Genomic DNA, 22,888 nt, shown 5'->3' with positions numbered 1-22,888 from the left:
GCACCATAGGTACAGTCATCATCCTGATTTATGTTGATGACATCATAATAACAGGAGATGGTCCCAAGTTAATTAATGACATGAAGGATTTTCTACATCAAAAGTTTGAAATTAAAGACCTCGGAAAACTCTGATACTTCCTTGGTATAGAAGTTGCCCAGTTAGATAAAAGGATATTCGTGTGTCAAAGAAAATATGTCATGAATTTACTCAAAAAGGCAGGCATGTTGGTAGCAAAGTCCATTAATACACTCATCGACCAAAACCACAAGGTCGCTAAGAATGAGGGAGAACCCATACGTTGCATTGGTAGTTTCCAAAGACTCGTAGGATGCCTAATCTACTTCACTATCACGAGACTCAACATCACATACACGGTCAACCTCATCAGCCAATTCATACATGATCTAAGGATCCCTCACCTAGCAATCATGCACATGATTTTAAAATACATCAAGTCATCGCCAGTCAAGAGAATCCTCATGCATAGAATTGGTCATACCAAAGTTACAGGATACTTGGACGCCGATTGGACAAGAGATTCATACGATAGAAGGTCCACATCAGGGTACTACATGTTTGTGGGAGGAAACTTGGTTATATGAAGAAGCAAAAAACATGTCATGGCCAGATCTAGTGCGGAAGTTGAGTATCGGGCTATAGCCGTAACATCCTGCAAACTTATATGGATCAAGGCACTTCTACGTTATATGAAAATTTTCAACATTGAGCCTATGGAACAAAGGTGCGACAATCAGGCAACCATCTATATTGGGGCAAATCCAGTTTTTCATGAACGAACAAAACACATGATTGCGCACCATTTTGTAAGAGAGAAGATTCATGCAGGGATCATCTCCACCCCGTATATCATAAGTGGAGATCATTTGGCTGATATTCTCACTAAAGCCATCGAAAATGACAAACTCCAAGACATTGGGACCAAGTTGGGCCTGGTCAACATCGAAGCCCAACTTAAGGGAGAGTGTTGAAAACCCTAAACGATCACGATGTGATTGCCCCACATGATCACATCCTGATCTTTAGGATATGGTTGTGATCTTATCCCACATTAGTCGCAACCACATATGGACGGTTACCTCTCTTGTCCCACCTGTATCGTTTATCCACCTCCTTCTCTGTTTTTGCGCATGATGGGTTATCCTTATCAGGGATAACCATTATAGTTATCCATCTCTCGTGTATTTAAACGTGATGTACCTTGCGACACATCTTGAATAATACAACACTTGCTGTCAAATATTCTCATCTGTCCAGGAACTGTTGCATTGGGGAACCTTATGATTGGCCAGGGTAGAAGCCTATGATAATGCATGGGTTCAAAGTTAATCAAACAAAAGCATGTTGCCAAACAACAACTGAGAATGGATTGAACACTTGGATGGGTTCTAAGAATCACAATACATGGGCCTTTTAGTATGAGTTTCAGGAACTACATTAAGAATGGGTAATATTTTGTCTCTAGGAGAAGCCTAGGCGCTGAATGGCGCCTAAGGAAGCAAACACCGAGGACTACAACATTAACATCTCAATCACATGAATATTTTTCATGGCAGTTGGGTCCATTTCACATAAAAAAATTAACATCTCAATCACATGAATATTTTGTTGGGTCGCTGGTCCGGCAAACACATCGCCTCCTCTGAATGGTGGTGGCTCTGCGTAAAGACAGGAAAATAGAGAACAAAAATGCAGGGAACTCATACCTGATCCAGCCATTAGCAGGTTGTGGTTACCAGAGACAAAGGTCGTCAGAGGTTCTCTGCTCAGCCGGGTCGCAGCTACCACAAGCGCAAGCTTCCTCAGGCAGCCGGTGAGTAGACCTGTATTCCCTGTATGAGGGTCGCTCATGATACCCTGTATTTATAAAGTATAGGGTGGAAACGGTTTGCGTAACCGTTCCCCCTTATCCTATACCTGGTTTATCAGATGGATCATCCCTAATATGGGGATGTATCCACATCGTAGATAACCACCATGTCAATCGTGGTGGTTAATCCAACATTCTCCCACTTGATCCGACGATAAACCTTTTTAACCAGAAAACCTTATGGGAATAACTTGATGAATAAATTGGCTTTTATAGTATATTCTATAGATCCTGAGTTGAATCTCTAATCCTTATAAGATTGACAACAACCATAATGAGAATCAAGAACTGAAAGTGATCACTTTATTTATATGCATATGTCAAAAAGAGTTTAACAATCTCATCCTCATTACATGTTCGGAATATAATCCTGGTGCTAGCCCTTTAGAAAGAGGATCAACGATCATCTCTTTGGTACCAATATTAACAATATACACTAAATGAATCTCCATCCTTTCTTTAACAACAAAATACTTCAATTCTATATGCTTACATGACGTAGTATTTTTGTTGTTATTCGAAAAGGACACCGCACCTTCATTATCACAGTAGACCTTCAGTGGCTTCCCAATGGAATCGACCACCTTTGACTGTGATATGAAGTTCTTTAACCATATAGCTTGCGAAGTAGTCTCGTGCAATGCTATGAATTCTGCCTCCATGGTGTGGGCAACAGTGGTCGTCTGCTTTCCACTCATCCAAGAGATTGCGCCCACAGCAAGTAAGAAGACGTACCCAGTAGTAAACTTTCTACTATCAAGGCATCCTCATAAATCCGCATCTAAGTAGCCAATGACCTCAAGGTGATCAACTTTATGATATGTCAATATATAGTCTTTTGTCCCTTGCAAGTACCGCAAGACTTTCTTGGCAACCTTCCAATGGGGTAAACCTGGGTTAGACTGAAATCTGCCAAGCACCCCTACTGCAAAAGAAATATCTAGTCGAGAACATGTTTGTGCGTACTGCAAGCTGACAACAACTGATGCATATGGATAAGCACTCATCTGTGCTTTGTCAATATCATTTTGTAGACAATCCTTTAGGCTCAGCTTGTCACCTTTTGATATGGGTGTAGAACTAGGAGAACAATTCTCCATCGCATATCGCTTTAACACCTTATCTATATAGGATCTCTGGGAGAGGCCTAGAAAACTTTTTGCTCTGTCTCGATGAATCTCAATGCCAAAAACATAAGCAGCCTCACCCATATCTTTCATATCAAAATGTAATGCAATAAACTGTTTTGTCTCTAAAAGAAACTTTATATCGTTGGTTGCAAGTAAGATATCATCCACATACAACATCAATATAATGAACTTACTCTCACTTTCCTTAAGGTATATACATTGATCAATAATATTTTCTGTAAACTTGAAAGTCACAATGACTTGGGAAACTTTAATATACCACTGTCGGGAGGCCTGTTTAAGTCCATATATTGATTTGTTGAGCTTGCAAACCAGACGATCATTTTCAGAGAAACCAAGAGGTTGTTCCATGTATACCTCTTCATTCAGATCCCCGTCGAGGAATGTTGTTTTCACATCCATCTGATGTAGCTCTAAGTCATAATGAGCTATGAGGGCCAAAATCATCCTCATTGACTTCTTAGTTGAGACAGTAGAAAATGTCTCATTATAGTCAATGCCCTTCATCTGGGTGAATCCTTTAGCAACCAATCTTGCTTTATGTCTCTCTATGTTACCTTTGGAGTCCTTCTTGGTCTTAAAGACTCATTTACACCCTACAGGCTTTACTTCTTTAGGTAACTCGACAAGATCTCACACTTGATTTTTAGCCATAGAGTCTAACTCTTTTTTCATGACTTCTATCAAATGCGAAGATTGTTTGCTTTCAACAACTTTCATAAAAGTCAACTGATCATCATCCATATCTATGAAATCACCAGGCTCTTGAAGGTACACCATATAATCAAGATGTATAACAGATCTCCTAATCCTTGTGAATCTCCAAACAGGTCGTTCTTCAAGCTCAGATTGAACCTTATCATCCTGTTTGTGCTCTTCTGCATTGTTCACAATAGGTTCACTTTGGATTTGTGAATTAACAACCGAATGATCAACCACATCATCATTAAGAATAATAATATGATATCTTTCGATGTTTTTCTTAACAGGTGATGAAACTGGATCCTGTACTTCCTCAAAACCAAGGCTTTGAAGTGCACCTAATCCTACTAAACCATCTTATAGGAATTTTGCTTTATCCGTTTCAACAATCTGTGGTGAGTGAGATAGGCAATAAAACCTATACTCTTTTTATCTTTCTGGATAACCAATGAAATATTCACTGGTTGTTATTAAATCAAAGACTTTAATGTGAGGGTTATACAACTTAGCATCTGCAGAACATCTCCATATGTGCGTATAAGACAGTGATGGTTTCCTACATGTCCACAACTCATAAGAAGTTTTAGGCACAGATTTCGTAGGAACCTTATTCAAAATATGCACAACAGTCCTTAAGGCTTCACCCCACAAGTTTATGGGAAGTGTTGAATAATTCAACATAGCTCTGACCATTTTCTTAAGCGTATGATTTCTCCTTTCAGCTACACCATTTTGATAGACATTATCAAGCATGGTATATTGAAACACAATGCCTTCCTCTTTGAGAAATCACGCTAATGGTCCTTCCCTTTGCCCCATCTCAGTAAATCTACCATAATATTTGTCACCCCTATCAGACCTGATTATCTTAATAACCTTATCGGTTTGTTTCTCTACTTCTTTCTTAAATTCCTTAAACATATGAAAAAACATTAGATTTTTCAAAGATCAAGTAGAGATACATATACCGAAAATAGTCATCAATAAAGGTGATAAAATATTTTTTGCCTGTGTAATAGGGGAAAATGGTCCACATACATCCGTATGGACTATCTCCAATATCTCACTGTTGCGTTTGACACCCTCTTTATATGTATTTGTATGCTTAGCTTTTATGAAATCAACACATAGGTTATTGTCAGTAAAATCTAGAGATTTCAAGATCCCTTCATTTACGAGTCTCTTTATTATCTTTTCAGAGATATAACCCATCCTTCGGTGCCAAAGCATGTAAGATTTAATTCATCAGCTATTTTCAGAAATATGTAATAAATTACATTCATGAGAAACAAATGACAAATTACCTCTCTTTTCCAACCATTTTTTGTACTTTATGCAATCTGCCTTTATGTGTTCCTTCTTCTTGCAAAAGAAGCACCTTATGAGAGTAGAGTCAGATTGCTTGTATTGGGATGACTTATCCCCAGTTGGCTTCTTCCTAGCATTTCTCTTAAATGCATTCTTCTTTGGTCCTACCTTGAATGCATGAGAAGCATATGTGCACTCTGCAGCTTCTCTTCTTTCAACCTCTCTTCTTCTTCAACACACTTGAACATAAGTTCATTGAATGCTCATTCATCATTATGTGTGTTGTAAGAGATTTTGAAAGGTTCGTATTCCAAAAGTAAGGACGTTAGAACTAAATGCACTAGAAAAGAATCAGAGATGGTGAGCTTCATGTCATTTAGCTGAGACGCTATGTTTCTCATTTCCAAAATGTGCTGACGAATATTTTTCCCTCCAGTATATTTCATAGATATGAGTTTTGACATCAGAGTACTAGCTCTGGCCTTATTTGAACTCACAAATTGTGCCTCAATGGCACTCAGAAATTCCCTCACTATTTTACATTGTGGGATAGCATTGCGAATATTCTTAGCCACTTTAGATTGCAAAAGCAATAGGCTAACCCTATTCGAGCGCTCCCACTTCTCAAAAGCAATCTTTTGATCAACAGTGCTCTGATTAGTGAGGGCAGCGGGTTCTTCTATCCTTAGAGTCAGATCTAAATCCATATACCCTAATGTAAAAAGAATAGTTTATTTTCAATCACTAAAGTTATATTCATCAAGAAAAGATATAGAGCTTGAGTCATCTAAAATCACAGAACTATAAACTGCATGACAAAAGACACGTATCAAGAAGCATTCATACAAGACTAAAACTTTAGTGAAAAAAGCAAAAGAATAAAGACCCTTAATATGCTTATTTCCAGGCGAGTGAAGGGGGTCATCAGAAACCACTTCACCTACCGACCATATTAGGTAAAACTAAGGTTCTTGTGAAGTTAGACCATCGACACAAGGTACCTATGGATACACATGTGTGATGTATCTCGACACATTTACCTTATTCTACCCTACTTAAATTCTAAACACGATAAAAGTACCTTTGGGTCGTTTGTCGTTTAATGAATCTAAGTACAACAGTAATATTGGCTAAAACCATATGATAGTATAACATTTTGACAACATACGTGTATTCAGTCACTTTGGTGACATGAATTCACTAAGTTATTTAGCTACCTATAATGCCAATACTATACACACATCATTCACACATGCAAAATTACAAATAAATGCATAAACAATAACCCAAGCCAAGCTTAAATGAATAAAACCTTGGGTCTTGAAGTAGGAAGCGGTTTGAAAGCACTCTGAACCGGTATGAAACAACCCCAAATCGGTCATCCAAGTGTTTGAACCGGTTTTGAACCTTATGAACCAGTGTCAAGTATGAACAAATTTCATAAAAACCCTATAATCGTATGCCAAAATCTCTTTATTTTCTTATGTTTAAGAAAACAAGGTCTTAGCATCTCGGAACCGGTTAAAAATGGCTCAGAACTGGTCCCGGAAGTGGCTGAATCAGTCTATGATCTGGTTTAGGCCAAATAGTGCCTGGACCCTACTGAATCCAGGTCAGAACCAGTTCAAACTGGATCCGGGTCGGACCCGGCTTTAAACTGAATTCGGGTTGGACCTGACTTGACCAGATTCAGGGCTTAACTGGATTCGGGTCGGAACCGGTTTGACCAGATCTGGGTCTGACCCGAGGCTTAACTGGATCCAGGTCAGACCCGGTTTGACCGGATTCGGGCCAGATCCGGGGTGTAACCAGAGCCGGGTCAGACTCGGTACAAACCGGATTCGGGTCAGACCCGTGATTAACTGGATCCGGGTCGGGCCCTGTTGAAACCGAATCTGGGTCGAGCCCGGTCTTAACTGGATTCGGTTCGGGTCAGACCCGGGGTTAACCGGAGTTGGGTCAGACCCGGGGGTTAACCGGAGCCGGGTTAATCGGAGCTGAGTCAGACCCGGGGTTAACCGGAGCCGGGTTAAACTAGAGTCGGGTCAGACCCGGGGTTAACCGGAGCCGGGTCAGACCCAGTATTAACCGAATCCGGGTCGGACCCGAGGGGTATCCGGATCTGAGACAGACCTGATATAACATGATCCGGGCCGGATCCGTGTCCGACCCAATACCAGACCCCATCCGGTTCTACTCGATTAAAATCAGAACTTTAAATCTTAAAACCCGATTTTTTTTTAAAAAGAGGGGTTTTTTCCATCTTCCTATCGGCGACCAATGTCGCCCACTGGTGACCCACGTCGCCTGCCGGAGATGCACCACCGGCAAAACCTGCCGCCCGACACAGCCTGTCGCCCTAAAATAGAACGGCGGAGTGCCTGGGATGTCGTACGTCGCCAGATGGTCCTTGACACTGGCGAATCGACTGTCGAAGGCCTCTGTTTCCCGGCGATACAGCAACCTAATGGCCTCAGGTAAAGAAAAAACCCCAAACCCCCTTGATATTTTTTTTTGCTGTCTGTCGCCCAATGGCAACAGTCGTCGACTGCCGTTGATGCAATGTCGCCGCATGGCGACCTGCTGTCGACAACCACCAATGTCACCCCACGGTGATGCCGCTCTGCCAGAAAAAGCTATGTCGCCCCATGGCGACAGTCGCTCCATGATGACAGTCGCCTAAAAACACTGTCACCCAATGGCAACAATTGCCTAAGAAACCATCGCAGCAAAGGGGTGGAGTGAGCCCATAACCCATTGTTGAGTCGTTGGTTCGGCAAACACATCGCCTCCCCTGAATGGCGGTGGCCCTGCGTAAAGACAGGAAAACAGAGAACAAAAATGCAAGGAACTCATACCTGATCCGACCATTAGCAGGTTGTGGTTACCGGAGATGGAGGTCACTGGAGGTTTTCTGCTCAGTCGGGCTGCAGCTAGCACAAGCGCAAGCTTTCTCAAGCAGCCGGTGAGTAGACCTGTATTCCCCGTATCAGGGTCGCTCATGATACCCTGTATTTATAAAGTATAGGGTGAGAACGGTTTGCGTAACCGTTCCCTTTTATTCTATACCTGGTTTATCGGATGGATCATCCCTAATGTGGGGATGTATCCACATCGTGGATAACCACCACGTCAATAGTGGTGGTTAATCCAGCATATTTTTCATTCAGTCTCTAAGTTGTTGTTTCTTTGAAAAAAATTATGGAATATTTTTCAACATTAACTTGACCATCTCCTTCATTTCAGCGGTTGCTGAATTGTCCAGGCAGGTCGAACTTCCTTCTCTTGAATGATGCCAACTTCCCCGCAGACTGCAGATCGACTGTGTCCAGCATTGCTTCCCAACTCTGAAATCATAGTCCTACTCGCCTCCTGATGCCCAGGCAAAGAAGGTTGAACATGGCAATTCAGTTGGTTTTCCAATAGAGCATTGGCAATCTGGCAAACCAAATAGGAACTGTGGTCTATAGCAGGATAGTAGGAATCCTTTACAGGCAATATTATACCTCAATGGCTTGAACAAATTTTTTTTTGAAAGAAATATAATTTCATTCAGAAAAACAGGTAATAAACCTGGTGAGGAGAGATCACCACGGATCCATTACAAAAGATCAATACAGTAGAGTAACAAAAGGTAACAGAAAGCAGAGAAGTCAGCAAGCGTCATACAACAACCATTTTTTTACTTTTTTAAAATAGCGGAGGAAAACCACCTCACTCACTAGTCACTAGTGAGTTTCTGTCGTGTAAAAACCCCATGCCTCCCCGCCTTGCTCCATGTTAGGGATGTCAATGAATTGGATTTTATCCGATATCCAACCCAATTCGATTCTATTTAGTTGCATTTGGTAACCCAAAACCATGGATGTGGATATGGTTTTGATTTTTTGTGACCGAATACAACAAATATTTGAATTTTACGGATATCTAAATCCATTTACATGTAAACAAAAAAGAATCTGGTATGCACTTTTCACTATCCGGATCTGAATCCATTTAGCCAACATCCAATTAGTCAAATATGGTTTCTATGGCCACATCCGATCCAAATCCGAACCATTTGCATCAACATGGAGTTTTTTTTACCGATGAATTCACAAGCGAGTGAACTGGTTTTCCTCTGTTATTCAAAAAACCATCATGATTTGGATTATTATATTTTGTATAAATAAGAGGCCCCAATATACCCATCCCTATAAGTGACTATGCATGCATATATGCATAAAAAAAGCGGACAAGTCTTTGGTGTAAATGTGCATACAGTGTCAATGAATTGAAATTCATATGTGCAAGTTGTTTTTGTTTCCTGTATATGCAATATCCATAAATTTTTAATGAAAATTTGTGAATATTTAATTTAGATTATATAATTTTGGATTTGAGAGTGATCTAAACACAAGAATTTTGGTCTAAACTGAAGTTGGAGCAGAACAAACTTCAGATGATTGAACCATATTGGATTTGGATCGACAGACACTAGAAAACCCGTTTAATCAAAAGTGGGTTTGGTACGTAGTGTGTTGAATCAAGATCCAAATACTCAAGCCCAAAGAGGCATTACGAAAGAAAGGATATAGGGGTATAATGAGAATAAAATAAAATAAAAGAGAGAATTTACGAAGAAAAAGAGGGGTACTTTGGGGTTTTCCCCAAGAAGGGACCCCTACCCAATGGGGAGCTGCCATGTGGCAGCCCCCCCCCCTCTCTCTCTCTCTCTCTCTCTCTCTCTCTCTCTCTCTCTCTCTCTCTCTCTCTCTCTCTCTCGCGCGCGCGCGCGCTTCTCTTTTCCCTTTCCACGCACCCCTCCCTTTTCTCTCTCTTCCCCTCCCCCTAGCCGCCTGACCCCCTCCTTTCTCTCTCCCTTTCACGAGGGCCACTCCTACCCTTCCTCCTCCCTTTTTTTCACTGTCTCTCTTAAGTCTCTCTCTTTTCATGTGAGAACCACCACCATGGCCCATCACCACCACAACCCCCTTGCTTGCCTCTCACGTCACTCCCACCATCATTGTCAGCCACTGCCATCACAACCACCATTGTCCTCCCTTCTAGCCATTGTTAGACCCTCGCCGACCACCTTCCTCTTGCTTCCTCTCTCTCTCTCTCCCGTCTCACTCCCTCTTTGGTTTAGTTGTGAAGGAGAAAAAATAAGGAAAAGGAAAAAAAAATAAGAGGAGAAATAGAGAGAGAGAGTTGTCTCTCTCTCTCTCTCTCTCCACGCGTCTGGGTGTGCCACCACCATTGCTCTATCAGGCTGCATAGGCCCCGCTGACGTAGGGCAGCAGCCACTGCCGACCACTTTGCCCACGTTGTGCCATGTGGACATTGTCCCTGCAACTATTGTCGCAGTTGCGCAGTCATGCCGTCTCATAAATTGAACTACTACTGCCATATGTGCGTGTTGTCTCATGACCCATATTGTCACAATCACCATCATTATCGTATAACCCCTCGCGTTGTTGATTATCCACAAGAGTGTGTGTTGGGATCGAAAAGTTTGAAAAACTCTTGAACTGAGGACATGTCTCTAGTGGTATAATTTTGGAACCCTTATTGAGGTCATACTTATGTAGAATTGCATGAATGGACATCCGTGTATGAAAATGGGGCAAGCCTTGCCTGAATTTTCAGCGGTGTTTTAGAACCCAAATTGGGTCATAGTGAATACGCAAGTGTGTATACTTAGTTATTGAACTAACCGAAGTTGAAAATCGACAGACAAGGTTTTATAATTAAAGAATTTGCGTTAGAAGTGTTTTGTTTGTAGGTCGAACCGTAAATATTAAAAGATAAAAATGATATTTAACTGTTAATTGATTGTAGGCAACGAAGAGCCAAAGAAAAGTCTTAAGTGATTATGCAATTGAGGCATATACATAAATGTCTATGATGTGATGTGTGCGTATATGATTATGATATATGTATGAGAAATATGTTTGTGTGCATGTGTTCGGGATGTATATTTTCATTGCACTCATTTTATGGCTTGTTTACTTCGCAAACTTTGTCCTAGCGAACTAATATACGCTCGTGCTTGCACTTAGGTAGCCCCATAGTGTGTTGTTTGGTTGGAGCATCACCATTGATAAAGCCTCACATCACTAAGAAAAATTGAGTGAATGATGATATTCATGAGGTATATGCGATTGTAGTGGTTTGTAAATATACAAATGTGATATGATACATGCGTATGTAATTGAGGCATACATACTAATGCTTATGTGATGCGATATATGTGTATGTAATTGAGGCATACATACAAATGTGAATGTAATCTCATGTATACATATGCAATTGTTTCATACTTACGAATGCTTATGATGCAATACATGCATATGCAATTAAGGCATATATATAAATTCTTATGTGATGTGATATGTGTATATAAAATTGTGTTATATGCATGAATGTTTATGCAATGTGATGTGTGCATATGCAATTGTGTCATACGTACGAATTGTTATGGAATGTGATATGCGCGTATATAATAGAGTCATATATGCGAATGCTTATGTAATGCATACGATAATATATGAAATGAGACAAAATACATGGATGCATATAGTAAAAATTAATTGTATATGACATATTAGAAGGTATCTGCTTAGGACAAGTCATACAAAAATTGGTGGATGTTATATATGTAAAAATTATATGTAAGTGCTTACTGTAAAATTGAGGGGTCTTGACCCCAAGTAATTTCTTCGAAGGCGAAGATTTGTCATTCGTGTTTGACATTTGTTAGAATGACAAATGCATCAAGATGTATGAAATTGTGTTAGAATTTCATAAACGTAATGGGTATTGACTCCTTGCGATGGTTTGAATGTGAAACATTGTGATTTGTGTTTGACATTTGCGAATATAGCAAATGGTGGGTGATAAATACTATGTATGCTCGAAAGTCATGATTTGTATTAGGTGTTGACCTAAATGTTTGTTCTGTGTACTGAAACTGTGTAAGTATGCTTCTAAAACTTGCAAGTATGTCAAGTACGATCTATGCACAGTGTACATGATCGAAGAACATGAATTATTGACCTAAATGTTTGTTCTCGTGTTGAAATTTTTGTTTATATGATATGATGCATGAGTGCATGAATAAATGATATGAATTTATGAGTATTCACCTAAGTTATTGCTTGTTGTGATCAATTTCTGCTACTCATGATTTAATCTGCAATTCTCGCAAATGTGATGCATGATTTAATGACATAAAATTTATGGGTATTGACCCGAGTGCAACTGTTGATGTGATACTGCCTAACATGTATATTTACTTTGTGAAGTGACATGCATTAAGAAAAAGTTTTTAAAAGATAAAAAAGTTTAACTAACTCGTCACACTCTAAAAGATGGGGTGACTCTATCTCTTACTACTGAGGTCGAGCAAGTGGGTCAAATATAAACCTGTGTTGTACTAACCCCGTGAAAATTACAGTCCCGTTGAACATGGATTAAGACAATCTCATCGGATAAAATGTGAACTCTTCCCCTACCACGGTGGTTTAAGGAAACTTTGTACTCTGATACACGTAGCAGAGGTAGAGCTATAATTGTGTGCCTTATTAGTGCACTATGATTTGCCAGGTCGAGGAACGACATATCCCATACTCTTATGCAAGTCTCTTGTTTTTCAAGGGTTAAAATATAAAAACTATAAATTGTCTGAATGAACACCCCAAGGGAGGCCTGAGTACCTATAGTGTGTCAGGCATGATGTCTTGGGCTAATATGATAACACTAATGTGAGATGTTTGCAAACATAATACAAATTGCAAAAGAAAGTTAAATAAAAAGATAGAAAAAAAATCATGCATGATGTAAGTCGTGACATATCTGCATAATTGTATACATAAACTGATTGCGAGCATAATCTTATGATTAAATAAGATACCTGAATACTTATATGCATGAAATATGTATGAGCATGATTACATGCTTAAATATAATAGATGTTTAATTATATCCATGAATTTGCATGTTAAAGGAAGTGTACGCTCAAATGACCTATGCGTATAATGGTATGCATAAGTACAAGTACATATAATTATATGTTTGAATTACATGTGTGCATAAAAGTATGTGTGAACTCTGTATGTTTTATTTATGCATAAATGTGTGCATAAGTTGTATGTGTATTTATGCATAAAAATATGCATAAGCTGAATGTTTATTTACATAAAGGTGTGCTTAATATTGTATGTTTATACAAACATATAAATATATGCATTCATTGTACGTTTGATATATGCATGAAAGTGTGCATGGATGGTTTACTTGTGTACACATCAAAGCATGCATGCATTGTATGTGTGATTTATATGCTTACATCATTATAAGATGATATATATTTTATGTATGTTAAACTGTAACCGTTATTGTATTGTTTGTATTTTGGTGACCTAGCAAGGGTCTGCGGAATTGTGCTGAGACATGATGCGTTTCACACTTCATTTATTTTCACTTGTCAGTTTTGCGGGAGTAAGTGAATAGATGTCGATGCACATGATGTCTGCTAGGATGGACTGGACTGTACTCTTTTGTTTTATTGTGGGTTTTTGTTTACAAATTTAAAAATTTTATTTATAAAATAAATGAAATCATTTTATGATATTCGAATTGTAATTATTTGATTCTAACTCTGTGACGTACTCAAGTTCAAGGATAGTTTTGAATTGGTTCAAAAAAGTCTTTTGGTGTGTTTAAAAAACTTGGCCCGATTTTATATTCAAGCACCTAGTCACTACTCTCTCTCTCTCTCTCTATATATATATATTCTTGGCTGTCGTATTTTGCCATTTAAAACATCCCATTATCCAACCTACCTATAACAAGGTCAGCCATGGTTAGGGCCTATGAACAAGGTGAATGAATTGAACTTCAAGCTTGGCTCATTTTAGTGTCGAGTTAAGTTGAGTTCTAACTAGCTTGTTTACAAAAAAATGCATTTATTTATTTCAAAGCTAAAAGTAGTAGGATTCGAACTCTAAACCTATTGAGTCAAGCTCAAACCTACTCCTTTAGAGAAAAAAACATACTGTTTAAACGCTGGAAGCAATAGGGTTTGTAGTCTTCTGTTAATCTATTGCTTGCAAGCCAAAACACTACAACTATTTATTTTAAGTTACGTTATGCGATTTCAGAATATATTTGTTACTACTTAACGAGCTTTAATGACCCGAGTTAAGGCGAGCACCTCTTATTCGTATTCGGCTTGCCAACTTTATTTTTCAGGTTCGAACGAGCTCTTTACGAGCTGAACCATGAGCAGTTTGTCTCATTTTACAGCCCCAGCTACCTGTAGGCTTGAGGTCTTTCGGGTCACAATAGTGTTAAGACTCATCCACCATAAACCCTTGTGAAAGATTTAAAAGAGCTCTCAGGTTAACAAATATTGTCAATATTTTGAAAATATCATGATTTGATTTTAATGTGATGTTCAACTGCAATGATTTTGCTGTTATAAAAATACCACCTACTTCAAAAATATCACCCCTAAACAAGCCATTAACCGGTTAAAACTATTTTTTATAAAGTTTTGTTGATTACATGTTAGTATAATCTTATATATGTATTTTGGAGTAGGTGGTAGCTGCTTAACATTTGAAGGATTTTTTCATGTTTTTCTTGAATCTGACTATTCTACGTGCTTGATTTTGTAGGAATCAACTCTTGGATCATCCGGTTCGGTTCAGGTAGGTTTTTAAAGGTTTAAAAATTGATAGTTTAAAAGCTAAATAAATATTTAAAGCTTAAAAAATCATATTTTTTTATGGGGAAAAACATGATCTGTGGAGTCAGGTTTGCGAAAAACAACCTTTGAAAGTGGTAGGCAGCTACCACTTTTCCATGTATTTTGTATTTTATATATACCAACATTTTCTCGAGAAAATCACGTACTGAAAATATCTCTACATTTTTTCTCTCCAATAATTTACCGAGAATGAAATTTTGCGAGTTGCGAGTCACTAAGCAGAAGCGAAAAAACAAAAAAAATAAAAATTCCCCACTCTCCATTTTCCCTCCCTCAGATCTGAAGTCCCACCCAAAAAAATTCCCACGAGACCACGAGGGAGCGTTCTCTTCTCACAGAAGGAACTAGAAGCCTTCATTCCTCTCTCTCTCTCTCTTTGAGATCGGATCGAGCTCTACATCTCGTCGAAGCCATGAATATCTTCCGACTCGCCGGCGACATGACCCACCTCCTCAGCGTCCTCGTACTCCTCCTCAAGATATACGCCACGAAATCCTGCGCGGGTTGGTAATTTCGTCCCGATTCGATCGTTTTTTTCCCTTCGATTTCTCCCCGAACTCGCCGATGGATCGATCCTGTTGAGTTTTCTGGTTGTTTTTCGAGCCGTGCTTGCGGATTGGTGTGGTTTTGGTTTCTGTTGGCACCGGTTGGGGATTCTTCCTTTTTTCGGATTAGGGTTAAGGTTTTGCGGTGTTTGATGCTGGTTTTGATTTTGTTTTTTATGGCATTCTGCTGCGTCGACGTTTCACGTTCGTTTTAGACTGATCGCGCATGATTATGGTTGAATTTTCTCAACGTTGGTTTAGGGCGTTTTGTTGATAGGTGTCCTCTTTCTGCTTCTGTTTTGGTGATGTCAGTAAATGAGAGAAATTCTGCGTCTGTTGGTTGAATTTTTGGATGAACGTCGCCTGTTTATGTGCTCTTCCCAAATTCAGTATTTGCTTTTCTATTGGTCATCAGGGTTAGCGTTTAGTTCCTGTTTTGGAACCATGTCATGTTTCAGTTTTTGCTTCTAAAATGTCGCTTGCGCTCTTTTCGCGGGGAAGAAAGGTGGATTAAGGGTTTTTTTCTAGTTAAATTTTGGATGAATTCGTCTGTTTACTACTTCCTAATTGCAGTGTTTGCTTTCGTATGTTCTTCCTAATTGCGGCATTCACTCTCCTGTTGGGAATTAGGGTTAGGGTTTAGTTATTCTTTTCGGTGCATGTTATGTTTCAGTTTTCTACTTCTAAATTCTGGAGTAAGCTCTTGTTGGGGTTGGACAAAATAGTGGATTAAGTTTTAGGATCAAGGTCTGCATCATCATGAGATTGGGAGGGTTTTCACTCCGAGCCTTTGATATGTTCGTGCATTTTCGCTTCATTTGAAGTTAAGAGCTTTTCTGTTTGGGCTATTGGTATAAGGGAGTAGATCTCCTTAGGCTGTGTTTGGATTCAGTGAAAGTGAATTCTGCTAGGAAATAAGTTCTTTGGAATTTGTAATAGATGGAAATATAAGTTTCCCATCTTGTTGGTACAGTAACAGCCATCCCATACACGTGCCCATTTGCATTCTACCAGTTCAGTGGCAAACAAATCCTGCCACGGACAAATGGTAGGCGGAAAAGTATTCCATTAAACCAATTTTCTTTGAATCCTGACAAAGGGCATGCATCTTAAAAATTCCTCATGTGGTCATTTTAGTTTTATTCATTAAGAATTCAATTAAACTGCTTTACTCAATGGTGGTTTCCCATTCTAGCTCTTAGATTGTTGGTTCTCCTTAACATTTTCACTTGATTTTCACATGCTTTGTCATTGCTGATTTATTTATTTGTAGTAGTTCTTATACATTTTTAGATGTATTTAGAATTTAGATTTCTGTTCTCATTTTGTGACTAGGGATCTCTCTGAAGACTCAAGAGCTTTACGTGTTAGTGTTCATCACTCGCTACTTGGATCTGTTCACTGATTTCATCTCACTCTACAATACTGTCATGAAGCTGGTCTTCATTGCAAGCTCGCTAGCAATTGTTTGGTATATGCATGCACACCCTATTGTCAGGCGAACATACGACAAAGATCAAGATACCTTCCGCCATTATTTTCTTGTAGCAGCCTCCCTTGTTCTGGCATTATTTGTTCATGAAAATTTTACTGTTAAAGAGGTAATCTTGGAGTTCTTCTCTCTTTGGTCTAATTACTTGGCAGATTCAGATCCTTTCTCCTTAAGATCCATTTTTCTGGTTGGAGTTTGATGATGCAAGTTTAGATTTAATTCTGTTGCCTTTTTTTTTCAATCTTTAATGCATTCTTACCTGTGTATGCTGTGTTTTTCTCCTGCAATAGTTCCTTCACAGATTAATTGTGCATTTATTGCAAGTCCTTGGTTGTGTTCTGCAATATTGTGTAAATTTAAAAGTGGTTGACTTACATTCTTTTGGAAGCCAGGAACAATGTTGTTAAAATCTGTTCACTAGGTGAATTGGTTTCTTTAAAAAAAAAAATTAAATTGATCTTGAATTGGCCCTTTTTTACCATCAACAATATTACCATAAAAAATCAAATCGAATCAATCTCAATTCGACACATGTCATTAAAAAATAAAAAATTATTTTTTTTAACCCCCTTAAGAAATATTAAAAAAATGAATTGAATTGACCTTGAATCGGTCCCTTTTGAATCAGACCGGTTTTGACAACATTGGCTAGCTAGCTAATATACTAAAGCTTGACTTTTCAGGGTTAAGAAACATTTCTGTTACAATGTGGTGGCTTGTGATTTAAGTTTCCATGAGAGAACCATGCAAAATTTTCTAGAATTTATAGGTTTATAGCAGGTTTCTGAAACTGTATGATATCGATCTTGTAGTTCACACATGTGGTATCTTTAAAGTTTCAGTTACACAGCCACCATCAATAGGTAGGAGTACTTTTAGAGATCACTCCTAGTTTTGTTTTCATACTATCTGGATCTCCTACAAAATGTTATTTGACAGCTCCACGGTTAACCCCAGAAGAATTTAGCCCCGTGACAGATCCATTTAATGTGAATGATAGACTCCTCCAAATACGTACTTAAGCACCACTAGGGCTGGTAAACGAGCCAAACAAACCAAAAAGGCATTGTTTGGGCTTAGCTTGTTTACATTAGAGCCTTGCTCGAACTTGGGTCGTCTAGCTTGTATCAGCCAAGCCGAGCCGAGTACAAGTTAGACGAGCCAAACCCGAGCTCACTCTTTTGAAAAAAAAACCCTCTTAAAGGCATGCATGCACTTTGAGAATTGAACCCAAGACCTCAATGTTGCTTGTACGCTCATCTATCCAGTTGAGCTACTCAACATTTTGTGTCATATGAAGCATACAAAATCTATATAAATTCTCTAAATGAGCTTATACGGGCCGAGCCAAGATGAACCAGTATTGTTCATACTTGGCTCACTTATCTGCTCACTGAGCTCACTAAACGATCACAAACGAGCTTTGGATGAGCCGAACTGAGCGGAGCTGCGAGCTGCTCGGTTCATTTCCCAGCCCTAAGCACCACCTGATCTTGTTAGGAGGGAATAGTCAAAATGTCAAATAATGTGAAGAGAACAACCACCAGATAATACATTGCACCATCTGGGAAGAATTTTTGCCATAATTTGTCTGCTAATTTTGGTGCTATCATGGATTTGGCTTCTACTGTGCATGCTAAGCCTGCAAAGTATCTGATCTTGCAAGTAGGCCCACGTCAACATTATTGAGCCCTTTGGGCTCCACTATTTGCCTAAGCATGGAAGAATCTATATAGCTATGTCACAGGAACATGCCATTTTGGTGGCGTGTCCCCCATGACATGACTGAACACATGGACACGTCCAGCTAATATTTTAATATTTTTAACGATTTTAAGTATTGTTTCAATAAAAACATATTTTTAATATTAAAATATAAAAAAATAGTTTTTTTATGGAATTAAAAAATAAAAAATTCTGTGTCCTCATGTCCTATTTTTCAAAAAAAAATTTGAACTTGCGCATCGAATCTGTGTCACACAGCCTTGTGTCTTTGTGACATAGCTATATAGTGATGCATTGGCTACATCATGTGGATCTCAAATTACAGGATTAATCCTTGTGTGAGTTCCTATTTTTATGTAGTTCTATTATCTAATGCCTTAGACACATCATATAAATATTATAATGCAGCATTAATCCTTCAGTGGTTCCTATTTTTGGTAAGCAAAAGTTATTGTTGTGTAGTTTATGGTACTATAGTTTCCTAGTTAATTCCAATCAGCGTGGCACTTCTGCAGATCAGGTTGGTCTAAGTGGCTTAAAATTTGTTCATTTTGTGAAAGTTATTTTTTGACTTACATATGACAAACTAATGAGCATGTTTTCTATACCAGAAAACCGGTAGAAACACCAATTGACTATTGCTTTTTTTGGATGAAATTAGTGCAGGTATGACTGTGAATCAACTAATTAAAATTTATGTTCAGATTTAAAATCTACATGCTGTCATAACCTTCATTGAAATCATAAAAGCCAAGTGCTACATGCGTCAAGTGCTAATAAAACCAGAAAAAGAGTAAATTTAGAAAAAATAGGATAAACCACTAGCACAATCCATGATCCTCATATTGTCAACATATAATAGAGCTGCAATGGAGGGTCTTTTTCGAGTAACAAATCCTCCTTTTCATGTTGATGCTCATAATTGCATCTGGGTGCTGCTAATTTATGATTGCATGTTTCTACTACTGTGACATCTTCCTCCGTGAGGGAGGTAGTCCATTAAAGAGTTGTTTGATCCCCTAATGATGAAGGGGTGGAGTCTCATGTCATGTTAAGTCCATTTAACTTATTGTGATCGAGTTCTCTATCTAGGGTCAGGAGTCAGGACCTATGTAGTAAAAAATGCCGACTAGTCCGCCCAGTTGGCCTAGGCGTAAGTAAAATGCCTAGGTTTTGCAATTCCTAGGTAGGTACGCTAAAATGTACCAATTTTTCCGATAGGCACCGACTAAGGCACCTAGTCGGTGAGTAAGCTGCCCTGCCTAGTGCAAGGGCAGTTTAGTCATTTATTAATATATATTCGGTTATTTTTTTGTATACATAATTATAAATGTGTATGTTTGTGTTTGTGTGATTTGTTCTGTGAAATGATGAAAACATGCTTAGTTAATTATACATATTGATTATGTTCTATATATATATATATATGTGTGTGTGTTTTGCTTTTGAGATTTTTCTGTGAAACATTGAAAGCATGCAGAGTTTTAATTGATTATGTTTTTCATATATGTGATACTTTGCTCTGACGATTTTTTCTATAAAAGCCTAAAAGCATGTTTAGTATTATGGATTATGTAATACGTTATTCATATATGTATATGTTATTGTGCTTCTGTGAAAGGCTGAAAGCATATTTTGTTGATTATACTGAATATGTTATGAATGCTTCTGTGAAAAGATTTTGTAGTGTAGGTGCTTGAACATTAGGTTCTTGCAATACGTGCTTGATGGGGTTTTCAGTTTTTTTTGTTTTATTTTTAAATTCTAACCGTACCGATGTGATCTATGCACTTGATTTTATAGGGATCAGCTCTTGAAGTGTTCAATTCCGACACATGGGTGAGTTTTTATAAGGTTCAAAAATCAACGGTCCAAAATCTTTGCAAATTTTGGAGGCTCCATATATCGTTTTTTTTTCATCCAAAACACATGATGCAGGTGTGGATTCCTCGTAAATTGACCATGCCCAACACATTTATGGGGTTGGAACTGCGAAAAAAAACACTGAAAGAGCAGAAAAACCCGCAAGCACCTAATGTTCAAGCACATACGCTCTACTATATATATGTGTGTAGTTATATATGTGTATATTCTGGTTATGTATATTAATATATTTTTGGATAAACTTATATTAATATATTTTGTGAAAACATGTGTAATTTTGTACTTGTGTGCTGAAAACATGTTATTACTAAAAAAATTAAACATGTTTATATATATATATATTTGAATTGGGGTACCGACTAGCCCGCCTAGTCCTCAACTAGTCCTTTTAGGGGTCTAGCAATTAGGCACCGCCTGGCGCTTTTGACTACATAGGTAAGGACTTGTGGACTATGATCCTGTGTCGAATCATGTGGGCCTGGCTTAACCATGTTGGCCTGAAACCTGCAACCTCCCACCCTGATACACGACCTTTGTAACTCTATTTTAAATTTTAAAATAAGCCCTTGAAGTGAATGTGCAACCACTGATGGACATGGAATTAGCTCAAAATACTTGTGAAGAACAAAATTATTTAAACCATGTAATGATCTAATGTTAGAAATGTTTCAGTGCTCCTAATCTTGAGTACTTTGTATGCAGTAAATTGAGAGTTATTCTTTGGTCACGTGAGACAAGATGATAGTGCGATTATAATCAACTGTGTACTGTTATCGGTATCACCATAATTAGCACATACTTATTCTAAGACTATGCCCTATGCATTTGATGTCATGATGTCTAAAATGTAAAAGATGAGATCAGGTATGTCACAGTCCATAACAATCAAATTTCAGCAACCTGTGAATTTTGCCAAATTTGTTAGCATTGCCACTGTCGTAGCTTTGCATTTTTTCCACCCTTTTCCATGAAAATTTTGATGGCTTTTTTGAATCTTAAAGATGAAAATTTTGGAACGGTTTGTGAGGTCATATGTTGATATGGCTGCAGTAACCAAGGTTCTTATGTAGTAATTTTCTCTCATTTTGTTTATCTGCTGTTCCATCATCTTGATAATCTTAGAGGCAGCTTAGCATCTGTAGATAAACTTTTGCTGCTATGACTTCTTCATCGCAGGTCCTTTGGGCATTTTCTATATACTTGGAGGCAGTGGCAATTCTTCCCCAGTTGGTTTTGCTACAAAGAAGTGGAAATGTTGACAATTTGGCTGGGCAATACGTTTTCTTCCTAGGGTATGGTCATGACTATGAATTGATTTTTAGTGTCAAATTTAGTTGGTAGCCTCTTGCTAATGGCTTTATATTTTCCTTTTCTTGGGATAAAATTTCTCGCACTTATTTTTCTACTTGTGGTTTTTTAAAGTCTCTCTTTTCACTTTTTCCCCCTTTGGTGGGGAAAGCTTGAAGTATACAAGCATTCAAAAATTATAAGACTGGAATAAGATTGTAAAATTGCAATGACAACTTCAGTTCTTGGAAGAAATGAATCAGAGAAAAAGCACATATCCTAAGAAGAATCATGTTAATCTATTCTGCAGGGCTTACAGGGCATTCTACTGTCTCAATTGGGTATATCGTTACTTGATGGAGAAGCACTATGTTCGATGGATATGTAAGTGTATAATGGCGTGATGCTGTTTTGTTTTTATTAACAAAATACATATAAAGCTAATTTTCCCTGTCGCTTTCTTCAGCTTCAATCTCAGGTTTTGTGCAGACAGCTCTTTATGCGGATTTCTTCTACTATTATTTTATCAGGTGAGTGCTAAATCATGTTTGACCAAGTTTCACCTCCTCTATTTTATATCACTGTTTCAATGGGTTGATTCTGGAAGTTGATGAGCAGACTTGAATCACCTAACACAGCCTTGGTCTGGGTCATGGATGAGTTGGGCTGAAGTTGCTCCAAGTCTGTCTTGCATGGCCTACTTGGGATTCAACCTCCTAAGTTGTCGCTACTGCCAGCTTTCACTTGCTCTTTTCTACTGGCCATTGATGTATATGCTGTTTCTCTGTTGCAGCTGGAAGAACAATGCAAAGCTTCAATTGCCATCTTAAACTGATTAGCAGATGCAAGCTCCAGTCACTGAAATACTACTGAAAATCAAACAAAGCTTCCTTCTTAGATTTCCTGTACTATCATCCAAGAACCGGTTGCTCAAAAGCCTTGGCTCTTTATGTGAGTGGTTTTCAAATTTTGTTAGAAACTCCAGTCACTATCGGTCCTGATGGAAAGAGCTAGGGATGTTTTTGCTCATGAGAGCATGTTCACCATACCTTGGGCATTTGCCTAAGGTTATTAGAAAAATTGATACCTCCTGTATATTAAATTGTTGCGAGAATTATTGATACTGATTGTATTCATTTATACTTCTGC

The 22,888-nt window shown here is 38.3% G+C and overlaps 1 protein-coding gene across 1 annotated transcript; it reads left to right on the top strand.

Annotated features, from left to right (window-relative positions):
* The first annotated feature begins 15,030 nt into the window (after window positions 1–15,030).
* Window positions 15,031–22,888, top strand: LOC149836555 (ER lumen protein-retaining receptor A-like). Its single transcript, XM_090007038.1, has 6 exons — window positions 15,031–15,309; window positions 16,687–16,952; window positions 21,629–21,744; window positions 22,050–22,123; window positions 22,206–22,269; window positions 22,533–22,888. Exons 1-6 carry the CDS (start codon window positions 15,219–15,221, stop codon window positions 22,567–22,569), a joined length of 648 nt encoding a protein of 215 aa, XP_089863164.1. The 5' UTR covers window positions 15,031–15,218; the 3' UTR covers window positions 22,570–22,888.

This window comes from Nuphar pumila, chromosome 5 (assembly GCF_984573655.1).
Source record: "Nuphar pumila chromosome 5, dmNupPumi1.hap1.1, whole genome shotgun sequence".
NCBI classification, from domain to species: Eukaryota; Viridiplantae; Streptophyta; class Magnoliopsida; order Nymphaeales; family Nymphaeaceae; genus Nuphar; species Nuphar pumila.
The sequence above is the reverse complement of the archived record's forward strand: the minus strand, read 5'-3'. Positions and strand labels throughout refer to the sequence as shown.

Coding starts and splice junctions, on each gene's coding strand:
- LOC149836555 (XM_090007038.1), top strand. CDS start 15,219: ATGAATATCTTCCGACTCGCCGGCGACATGACCCACCTCCTCAGCGTC. Junction 15,310..16,686: donor CGCCACGAAATCCTGCGCGG/GTTGGTAATTTC, acceptor TTTTGTGACTAG/GGATCTCTCTGAAGACTCAA. Junction 22,124..22,205: donor GCACTATGTTCGATGGATAT/GTAAGTGTATAA, acceptor CGCTTTCTTCAG/CTTCAATCTCAGGTTTTGTG.